Source organism: Nematolebias whitei, chromosome 1 (assembly GCF_014905685.2).
Source record: "Nematolebias whitei isolate Nwh7 chromosome 1, NemWhi1, whole genome shotgun sequence".
Classification (NCBI taxonomy): Eukaryota; Metazoa; Chordata; class Actinopteri; order Cyprinodontiformes; family Rivulidae; genus Nematolebias; species Nematolebias whitei.
The window spans coordinates 49482682-49493970 of record NC_056498.1 but is presented as its reverse complement, the minus strand read 5'-3'; the positions used below and the strand labels follow the sequence as shown (position 1 = coordinate 49493970).

General features: G+C 44.4%; 3 protein-coding genes across 4 annotated transcripts in view; 2 read left to right on the top strand and 1 right to left on the bottom strand.

Moving 5' to 3' along the window:
• Nucleotides 1-3758, top strand: part of vit (vitrin) — a 25538-nt gene extending 21780 nt beyond the window's left edge. For both annotated transcript variants that reach the window (XM_037678207.1, XM_037678199.1), the window contains 3 exons: nucleotides 549-775; nucleotides 1026-1539; nucleotides 3350-3758. In XM_037678207.1, the coding sequence (XP_037534135.1) occupies nucleotides 549-775; nucleotides 1026-1539; nucleotides 3350-3528 (920 nt within the window). In that variant the 3' untranslated portion in view covers nucleotides 3529-3758. The remainder of the gene's footprint in view (nucleotides 1-548; nucleotides 776-1025; nucleotides 1540-3349) is intronic.
• opn6a (opsin 6, group member a) overlaps nucleotides 1-11289 on the top strand; it is a 101538-nt gene that overhangs the window by 41948 nt on the left and 48301 nt on the right. The gene's annotated exons all lie outside the window — the stretch shown is intronic.
• The window catches only part of LOC119411278 (striatin), a gene marked incomplete in the record, with an annotated part of 40479 nt that continues 35274 nt past the window's right edge, over nucleotides 6085-11289 (bottom strand). Inside the window, 6 exon segments of the mRNA XM_037678218.1 lie at nucleotides 6085-6727; nucleotides 8350-8538; nucleotides 9095-9235; nucleotides 9570-9737; nucleotides 9821-9942; nucleotides 10030-10077. Coding sequence (XP_037534146.1) covers nucleotides 6558-6727; nucleotides 8350-8538; nucleotides 9095-9235; nucleotides 9570-9737; nucleotides 9821-9942; nucleotides 10030-10077 — 838 coding nt within the window.

The following is an 11289-nucleotide window of genomic DNA, read 5'->3' as shown; positions in this document are numbered from 1 at the left end:
ATCTTTACCCGCTTCTTCCTTTACAGGTCGCGGGGGTCACTGGTGCTCATATCCAGCAGTCACAGAGTGAGAGGCGGGGGACACCCTAGACAGGTCTCCAGTCCATCACAGGGACACACAGGGACAAACAACCATTCACTCTCTCACCTAGGGACAATTTAGAGTTACCAATCAGCCTAACATGCATGTTTTTGGTCTGTGGGAGGAAACCGGAGTACCCGGAGAAAACCCACGCATGCACAGAGAGAACATGCAAACTCCACCCAGAAAGGCCCCTGGCTGGGATTTGGACTGGCAACCGTCTCACTGAGAGGCAACAGCTCTACCAACTGTGCCACCGTGCCGCTAGTGTAGTTCTATGGCGAAAAAATATTTAGTAATTAAAGTGAACATTTTTGAAATGTTATAAAAAAAATTACAAAAAAATTAAAAGAGCTGGATATTTTGATACAGGATCTTCCATCCTCAGTGGTTTTTGTGACATCAGAGAGTATGAAGTGAATACTGCATGAGGTAACGGTCTCTGTGGCCCTCTGGTGTCCTGACAGGAAAAGCCCTCTCCTACATCAACAAGCAGTACTTCAGTGATGCCAACGGGAACCGAGGAGGAGCTCCAAACGTAGCTGTGGTCCTTGTGGACGGATGGCCCACAGACAAAGTGGAGGAGGCGTCTCGGCTCGCCCGGGAGTCCGGCATCAACATCTTCTTCGTCACCATTGAGGGGCCCGACGAAAGTGAAAAGCATAACCTTGTTGAGGCCAACTTTGTTGACAAGGTGGAGTAACTGTCCCGGAGCCTGTCGAAGAATCAAATCCTGATGATAATGTGATCTGTTAACGTAGGAGGTGTCGGTTAGGAATGACTTTCGGCTACACCCACACCACATTTTAGCACATTATTTGTAAAACTCTTAAGGGGATTTGGCTGTGGGAGCCATCTTGAACTGGGTTGGCTCCGAACGGTTCATAAAGATCTATCCAGTAGTTCATGAAATATTATGCTGACTGTGTTGTTCTGTCTCCCAGGCTGTGTGTCGGACAAACGGCTTCTACTCCCTTCCCGTGAACAGCTGGTTTACCCTGAGGAAGGCCGTGCAGCCCCTGGTGAAGCGGATCTGTGACACTGACCGCCTGGTGTGCAGCAAGACGTGCCTCAACGCCAACGACATCGCCTTCGTCATCGACGGCTCCAGCAGCGTAGGCACCGGCAACTTCCGCACCGTGCTCCAGTTCGTGGCTAACGTCACGAGGGAGTTTGAGATCTCAGACACGGATACCCGGGTCGGAGCCGTGCAGTACACCTATGAGCAGAGGCTGGAGTTCGCGTTCGGACAGTACAACGACAAGGCAGAGCTGCTGAACGCCATCAAACGCATCAACTACTGGAGCGGCGGGACCAGCACCGGCGCTGCCATCACCTACGCAGCAGAGCAGCTCTTCAGCAAATCCAAACCCAACAAACGCAAGATTATGATCGTCATTACGGACGGGCGCTCCTATGACGATGTCAGGGCACCTGCGGAGGCTGTCCAACGACAAGGTGAGAACCAAGGACATCATTTTCTGGTTTTTACCAGGTTCTAGAAACTACGTTAATCAAAGACGATGACAGCTATTCGTTAGGAACTGCTGTTTTTGCCGCCCTGATGGTGTGCGTTAACGCAACACCAAGACGGAAAGACATCAGCAATGACCTCAGATAAGCTGTTGCTGCCCATCAATCTGGGAGGGGTCAAAGGTCATTTCCAAACTATTCAGTCCGTCTTTCTACAAAGTGAAAGATTATTCACAACATTTAAGACAGCTGCCAGTCTTCCCAGGGATCAACAGACACCCTAAAGGTCAGACTGTGCAATGCTTAGTGAAGTGAGCTCTGTCTCAGACTCTAAAGGCTTCGGTTAGCAGATTAAAAGTTAGAGGTAATGACAGGAAAATTTGAAAATGATGGCACAAGTATGGCTTGTTTTAACAGTTGCAGTAGGGAAAAAACTACTCTTAAAAAGAAAATGGCAGCAAAGCCTACTGTAAATCTATGGAAAAGTTGCCCTGTGTTCACATGGACACAGTGTTTTAGAAGCCTCAAAATAGTAACTGTATTTTTGAAAACATGTTCCAGAGTGGTAAAAATCTTGAATCACCACCCTTGAGTTTTTGTGTCAACGACTGAAACGCGACCTTCAGAAAACTGTCATAGTCACAACTTCTAATCTTACCTATGACGTGAACGAGCCCTCTTCTTGTTGCGTTTACGTTTAATGAGCACGCTCCTCGCCTCGTTTCCTGTTTTTAGTGTTTTATTGGCAGATTTACAGCGCCACACACAGGCCTGGCATGGTTACTACAGCATTTGGAGTCATTTTTGAAGTTTCCATTTAGAAGACCTTCCTTGAAACGGTGCTCTGTTTGCAAGGACACTGTTTGAAATGACAAAAAGGTTGCTTTGGGAAAACTACGTGTTCGTATGGACAAGGCCTTAGTTTTTGACAAACCAGTTTTTTGGACTCGAGACTAGGGGTGCACCGATTGTAGTTTTCTGGCCGATCACAGATTTCTAAAAAGACTGACCTGCCGATTCCGATTTTGCCCGATACCAATTTTGTGCAATGCACATTCAATTTTCCAATCTTATTTTATTGAAAAACACACCCTTGAACAATATCCTAGAAACAATATAAACTTGTTTTAACTGGCCACGAGGTAGTGCTCTGAAATATAAATGAAGTTCAGACAATTGTTAAAACAACAACAACAAAAATCGGTAAAATCGGTTTCTCATGCAAGTATCGGCTGATTTCCGATTTCCCAAAATTAAGGAAATCGGGGCCGATTCATCGGTGCATCCCTACTCGAGACCAAAATAAAGATGTCAAACTATGTTTGGTTAAAGTAAACTGGGGGTCAGCACAAACACTTAATACTGTCAGCACGGTGGTGGAGGGCTGATGGTTTGGGCTCCTTGCAGTTGTTGAGCCTACCATGAAATCCTCAACTAAAGGATGCTGGAGTCCAACAGCTAAAACCTGGACCAAACTGGGTCCAATAGGACAACGATCCAAAACACACAAGCAACTAATCTACAACAGAACAGCTCAAAAAGGAAGAAATCAACATGCCGCAAGAATCCAAAGTCCAGACGTGAATCTGATTGAAATACTGTGGTGGGACCTCCAGACAAGTGTGGACTTTTATTTTCCCATGATTACAAGTGTAGTCTTTGTGTTACCAACCCTTAAAACGTTCTCTGGTGTGGGTCAGGCCACATTAAAGTGTTGTGCCATGTGTTTGTTTGATGCAACACACACGCGTGTCGAGTCCGTGTTTGTAACCCGCCGTCCCTCCCTCTGATGCAGGTGTGATCGCCTACTCCATCGGCATCGCCTGGGCCGCCCAGGACGAGCTGGAGTACATCGCCACCGACCCCGACAAGGAGCACTCCTTCTTTGTGGACGAGTTCGACAACCTTTACAAATACGTACCAAAGATCATCCACAACATCTGCCAGGAGTTCAACTCTCAGCCCAGGAACTGAGGCCGGAGGTGTTGGAGGGAACACCTCGGATGTTTTGAACAGAACTCCGTAAATTTACTTGCTCTGCTGCCCAGATGGGGGTTCCTGGATTGGCAGGAAAGGCCATGTATTTGCAAAGGAAGGAGACAGAACTGGGGATTTTGGGTATAAACAAATAAAATTAACCAGCAGAGTTGTTCTGGTGCCAGTTCCAGGCGTCACAAAGATCCCTATAGTCTGTTAAACTGATGGAGCCAATGGGTCAACCCTTACAAATGGTTTCTAAATGTATGTTTCATAAACATTGGCAAAACCAATGTGCATTATTTTACAGATGAGTGAAAAATCTGGGTTGCCCGTTTGTGAAAATGTATTTAAACGTTTGCACATCTGGAACGAGATGCGCTCATTTACACATTTTATACGTTTGCAGACTAAGTTGAAATGAAACGCAGACCTTTAACAAATCGATCTTTACTAGAAGATAAACACAGACTTCCTGCAGAGAAACGTTTTGATTGTCTCGTCTCAAAACGCTTCATAAGCTTAATATTTTTGGGGCGTGTCTTTAATTTCTGTAAAGATTCTCCTAAATGTGATTTGATCAGGACGTTGTAGAAACTAACGTCAAAGACTACGGTGCTGTTGTTAAAAAGGTCAATCCCATTCTGAAACAAGGACTTGTGTGAGAAATGATCGTTTGTGTCTCGGAGTGACAGAAAAATCACTCTCTGTATTTCAGTAGTGGCTCCTAACATTTCAAGGAGTTCCATTAAGAATATTTATGATTTATTCATCTTTCCTGTTTGTACATAAACTTACTAAAAACCTTTTGCTTATATTGTTCAAATAATCTTGTTTTTTTAGCCTTTTTTTTTTGATAAAATAAAGAAAATTAAAAGAATCAAAGGAAGTTCTCTGGATTTTTTTTAAGGCGTTCTTTAGAGATGTTGTTGGACTCGACAGCCTCGGTGGTTCAACAGAAAACCAACTGGACTTCTCGTTTGAAATGAATTCACGGCTCCTTCACGACGACTCGTTGCCTCCGACGCGTGTCCCATCCGTGTACGAATGTGATAAAGCACTTAGTCTTTGCAGAGATCTAGCAGAGTGTTGTACGAACGGGTAAATGAGGGTACAGATTGGAAAGAGCTTTGAGTATCTTGATAAGATAAAAAGATGATCTACAAAAGTAGAGTCCGTTTACCATTTAGTGCCTGGAAAACTTCCAGTAGAAGGCGTCCTCATCAGTGGAGTCCCTCAGGGGACTCTTCGAGGCGAAGGTCGCCCATTCCAGCTGCTTGTATCCAGGATCCTCCTCCGTCAGGTGCTTCAAGCAACTGGACGCCTCCCTAGGGACGTTTTTCTGGACATGTCCAACTGGGAGGAGACCTTGGGGAAGACCCAGGACACGCTGGAGACTCTCTCTTGGCTGGTTTGGGAACGCCTTTGAGTCCTTCCAGAAGAGGTGGCTGTGGAAAGAGATGTTTGAACGTCCCTTTGCAAGCCGCTGCCCCTGAGACCCGACTCCAGAACATGGATGGATGGATCAGGAACTCCTTCTGTCACGATCCATTTGATGACCATAGGCGTGGGGGTGACATGTAGATGGACCAGAACATGGAGCTCTGCAACACTGAAGCACCAATCCAGAGGAACGGTTCAAAACTCCCCCCCCAGATAAAAACAGCTGCAGTTTCAGGATGACTTGAGTCGTATGAAACACTTCGAAACATTTTACAGCAGGTTTTATTTTGAACATACTTTCATTTACAAACCAGTGACTGAGAAAATGGCTCATGTAAAGCTATACTCCACGTACAACTTCTTTTTTCTTTTAAACTCCTCAATTTACAGTAAACTGGAACCGCAGGACGTTTGTCTCCCGTCGAAGCTGAAGGGTTACCTCCTTTTCAGATAGTCCTAAAGTACTGCACTAATTTCCTGCTAAACACGACGGGACGACTGTAAAAATCAGGACATGATACATCACATCGGAGCGGAGCGCGTCCACACGGCTGGGGGAGAAAACTACAGACTGCATTCAGTTCAAACAAGAGCAAACTGGCCAAAATCTGTTGGTTACTCTAAAAACTGACGGCTAGTCTGATTTATTCATTATAGAACCAAGATGGTTTACTTTGGACACACGTTTGTAATCTTACTTCTGAAGTGTACAGTTACTTGAATCTAACCAACAAGCAATATATTTAATGTCTGTATCTTATTGTACCAGCTTTGCCCCGAAACACACAAAACTGATTTTCCCCAACCACACTCGCCAAAAAAAAAAAAAAAGCACCCAAACTCACGTCGCACAGTAAATTTTAAGACTGAATATATATTTTGTTTATCATAAGCATTTGTAATTTTACATCTAATGTTAGCACGGACAAAAATGCGACACCCCCGCTCTGATTCTCCACCCTCCCTCCCCCCCTCCCCACAACGAGCTCGTTAAAAGAACATTTTAAAGACCTTTTTAAAGCAAAGGCACGTTTGTCGACAGAGGCTTAAAAAAAAAAAGGCAGGTCAGGAGCAGGGTCGGGGGGTGGGGGGAGGAAGTTGGAGGCTCCATCCTTCTGAGCCCTGAAACACAACCTGACTTGGAGAAAAGTGGGGGCTGGACTTGGTTTTTCTAAGAGGTCGAAGGTCGAGAGTCTGAGGGGAACTTGGATAAGCAAGAAGACGAAGAGGGGGGGGGGCACTCCTCACTAACTTGTCCTGAGGCTCCATTCTGTGGAGGTTTTAGTCTGTCTGCAGGGGCGCTGTGGCCCATCACACCCAGGCCTGCCTGGATGGTGGGTGGGGGACCAGAGAGCAGTTCTCCTCCTGACCGACCCCCCCCACCAATCCTCTCAAAGACGAGCCACAGCCTGTTGAAGGCTGGAGGCTACAAAGTCTGCAGGTCTGACAGGAGTGGGCTGCGAGAAGTGGGACTGGACCCCTGCCTGACAGTTCGTCCCCTGCTGAGTCTCTATTGGTCCCTGATCACGGGAGACAGAGAGCGAGGCATGTGGGGGAGGGGGGCAGGCACATGTAGCTCCACGTCATACAAACACCTTTGCGAGAGCGTCCGCCCCGGCGCTGGCGATGTAGCATTTGGACGGGTGGAACGCCACGTCGTGAATGGACTCCTCGAACTTCTTCCTGTGAGCCGTGAACTCCTGGATGCAGGTTTTACTCTCCAGGTTCCACAGCCGGATGGAGCAGTCGTGACCTGTTCACAAGAAACGGCAGATTTATTCACTGTTCCTGCTCTGATGAAACATCAGGTGAAAACCACGAATCAAGAGTGAAGTCCGGCAGCGTGCCGGAGCCTTTTCTGAGTTTCTGGTTTCCTGCACGTTTCTACAAAGATCGTCTGGGAACATCCAACTGACCGACATCTCTCCTGTCTGCTTACTCACGAGTCTCCAGACGTCTCGCGTCAACAAACAGAACCTTTAAAGTCTCGTTAACGCCGTGTGAACTCAACAGGCCCAACTCATTTTCACAAGAGACCAAAACAAATAACCGATCTGTTTATCAATATTTCTCTAACATGCAGGAATATGAACATAACTTTTCTCCAGACATCTTATCAGTCAGAACAATTTACCGATTAAATATATATATAAATATACACAGTTATTGATTTCCTGTCTTTATTTTTTAATCACCGGGAGTTTTAAACTGATTTCTAATGAAAACATTTTATTTAAAATCATCAAAACAGCCACAAACCAATTTATATCCAAACTTACCCACTTCCACTTCAACTTATAAGTAAAATAAATAAATAAATAAAGAATAGAAATTAAATCAGACACTCTGTAGCTGTGATAACTCTCAGGACTGACTGAAGAGGACATTAGAGTGAAACTCCTTTTGTATGATTTTTACAAATTATTGTCACGACGAAGTAATTTGCTCACACCGGTAAACAGAGATGATTAAACCATTCTGTGGAGGCGCAGTCAGATTTTGTGTCTCTTCTTATTAAAGTTTGATTCTTGTCCCTCTCAAATCAAGGATTCAAGGATTTTTTTTATTGTCATACCAGCTCACATTTGCATGTTTATGGTACAAAATTCGGACTCAGGTCCCAGATCAAGAAGCCTAAAACTTAATAAATAAATAAATACAAACGAGTATACTTGTAAATAAATAAATAAATATATATGTAATAAATAAAGTTAAAAAAAAAGTAAGATGAAACTGAATTAAGTGCAGCTCGAGTTCATCAGTCTGACAGCTGCAGGGAAGAAACTGTTTCTGAGCCTGGTGGTTTTGCTCTGAATGCTCTTCAGCCGCCTGCTTGTGGGGAGGGGCTGGAACAGACTGTGTGCAGGATGAGTGGAGTCCTTCATGATGCGGAGCGCCTTCCCCCTGCATTGTGAAGTGTAGAGGTCTGAGGTGGTGGGAAGGCTGCTCCCCACAGTCAGTTTAATCAGACAAATTAACCCAAGTTCATCTTAAAGCTGGTAAATCGCTGCGTTCAGGCACCAAGTTCATTGTGTTTTTGAACAAAATGTGCATGGACAGGGGGTGTCTCTTATGCACATCTTCAAAGATAATTTCACCAAAGTCATGCAGACTGCAACTTGAGACAATTTCCAACTCTGTGAGTCCCGTGATGTTTAAATATTGTGGCAGGAGATCTGGTTACGCCCTTAGTGATAAAAAATATTAAATTCTGAACTTTACGCTTCGTTTTGACTAAAGATGGCTGCTTTAACAGCTTCATCCTCGACCCGTTTAGGTTGTCATCTTGGCAAACATCAAGATAATCCAAAGCCTTAGTTAAGCCAAGATTTAATCTATGTATTGCACCACGATAGCTGCTGGACAAATACTCACTGCCTGACATGAGATAAAGTCCGTTCGGGTCCACAGCTAAGCTGGTGACAGCGTCCAGGTGGGCCACCATGGAGTGAATCAGCTTCCCGCTGTTGTTGTCGAAGAACTTGATGTGTCGGTCCTCCTGAGCCGTGATGGTGACGGGGAGGGTGGGGTGGCTGAGGACTTTGTTGATCTGACAGGGAACGTCTGCTTACAAAAAACAAAAAAAAAGTTTACAAGATTTAGGTCTTAATGATGCTTCAACTGTGTTTTCAATTAAATTTCAATTCAGTTTATTTATATAGCACCATGTCTAGAATTTTTTAGATGAAAGTTAGATTAAATAGGTCTATAATTGGCTAGGATCCGAGTCAAGGTGAAGTAAAGGTTTAATTACAGCAATCTTAAAGCTCTGTGGTACGTAACCATTTATTAGAGACAGATTAAGCAGATTCAAGACGTGGTTATTAATTAAGGGAAATACGTCTTTAAATAGTCTGTTGGGATGGGATCTACATCTACTGAGACATGTGAATAGTTTGGATGAAGCTATTATTTTTGACAATTCAGAGAGCTCAACAGGACAAAACCAGTCCAAACATAAATCAGGTTCTAGTGACATTTTTAAAGTTGTCTCATCTGACACGGAACCAGAGGCAATAGTAGGAAGGATGGTTTGATTTTTTCCCTTTCAGTTTTTTTTTTTTTTAAGTTTTTATAGTTAATAACATTTCAGCTCAGCTCAGTACAGCTCCAGACTCACCTGGCTCCAAACCAGATTCCAGACTGAGGACGAGTTGGCGGGTCTCCATGTTGAAGAGGCCGATCTGGCCATTTGTGAAAGATGTGACCAGATGGGCTGGTTCACTGCACACCAGGTCTACAGAGGAGGGAATGCCCAGCTCTGGTACAGAAAAACAAAAGACCAACTCCAGTTAATTCCTTAATTTAAAAAATAGGAAAAAGGTCAACTAAAATCAGGGTTCTTACACAATCCCCACTTTTTCAAACTTAAATTTTCAACAATCAGTGGAGTTTTAAGCCGTTTACGAAGTCAAAATGTCTAAATTTAGTGTGAACGTTTGTTTCATTATCTAGAAGCCTCAAACTTCATCACAGCGGGGAAAAGGTTCTTTAAATTAAAAGCTTCAAGTCTTCTCTCAGAACAAAATAATACTCGTGTGGAAGAACTGGGTTCCCGTTCACAATAAAACTGAATATTTTGACCATTTCCGTACGTTTGTTTTCGTTGAATACTGCGAGGGCGGGGGAGGTGGTGTTGGCGTCCCACAGTCTCACGGTGCCGTCCGCAGAGCAGGAGAGGAGGCGCTGATGCGTGCTGCTGTACACCAAACCCCAAACCGAGTCCGTGTGTCCGCTCAGCTCTCCGCGCAGCGCCGACGAGTCTGCCACGGAGAATAAACTCGAGTCACTTAACGATTCGACTTCAAACATCGTCAGACTCGATAAAAAACACTCGCTAAGTTACCGTAGGAGTCGTAAGGATCGATGTTGGGGTTGGGCGTGTTCCAACACTGGATGGTGCCATCAACCCCTCCGCTGAAGCACTGCTCCCCCGTACTGCTCATGACCACGCTCAGCACAGCCCCCCTTTATGAACACAAACGTGTAAAAGATCAAACATTACATTTAAAATCTAAAAAACCTCGACTCGTGGGATCGTTTAACTTTTTTTACCTGTGGGCTCTGAAGGTGTAGATGGGCTCCACATCTAAAGACGTACTCCTGCAAACAAAGATTTGAATTTAAAAGAGGAAAAAAACAAATTGTAGTGCCAAATCAGTCTATAAAATCGTTATAATCAATAACGCAAAGAACAAGATTCTCTATGAAGCAGAACATGTGAAGCAACAAAACAGCAAAACTGGACATTTTACGAAGTGACGTGAAGAAGATATAGAAAGTAAACAAAGTTTATTTCAGTTGTGATATTGTACAGCAGAGGGTTATTGAATGTGAGAGTCTGAAATGTTCAGGACGACATGAAACAGTCTCATGTCCGCTGGTAGGAAGGACTTCCTGCGTTTCTCTATGGAGCATCTCGGTTCAGTCTCTGGCTGAAGGAGCTCCTGCACGTGTCTGAGATCTCTAGCTCCGCCCCCACAACGTCACTGACCTTTGAATGTTTATTTATTACGTTCACATCTGCAACCTTCAGCCCGCTGCACCAACACGAAAGGAATGGCCACCACAGACTTGTAGAACATCCTCAGCATTGCCCTGCAGACGATGAACAACCTCATCCTCCTCAGAAAACGGAGGCGGCTCTGTCCCTTCTCACAGACAGCTTTGGACTTCCTGGTCCAGCCCAGATTATTGCTCATGAACACCCCATGCATCTGTACTCCTTGATGATTTCAGGTAGAAGCGCGGGTCACAGGTGCTTTAAGTCTCCTTCATCCCACCAATGTATTTATACAGGTGCTGGTCATAAAATTAGAATATCATGAAAAAGCTGATTTATTTCAGTAATTCCATTCAAAAAGTGACATCTCACATATTGAATATTACTTCAGACCAAAAAACAAAAAAACAAAAAAAAGGATTTTTTTTTAGAAATGTCAGCCAACTGAAAAGAATGAACATGAAAAGTATGAGTACAGCACTCAGTACTTAGTTGGGGCTCCTTTTGCCTGGATTACTGCAGCAATGTGGCGTGACATGGAGTCGATCAGTGTGTCTCAGGTGTTGAGCCCAGGTTGCTCTGATAGTGGCCTTCAGCTCTTCTGAATTGTTGGGTCTGACGTATCACATCTTCCTCTTCACAATACCCCATAGATTTTCTATGAGGTTAAGGTCAGGGGAGTTTGCTGGCCAATAAAGAACAGGGATACCATGATCCTTAAACCAGGTACTTGTAGCTTTGGCACTGTGTGCAGGTGCCAAGTCCTGTTGGAAAATGAAATCTGGATCTCCATAAAGTTGGTCAGCAGCAGG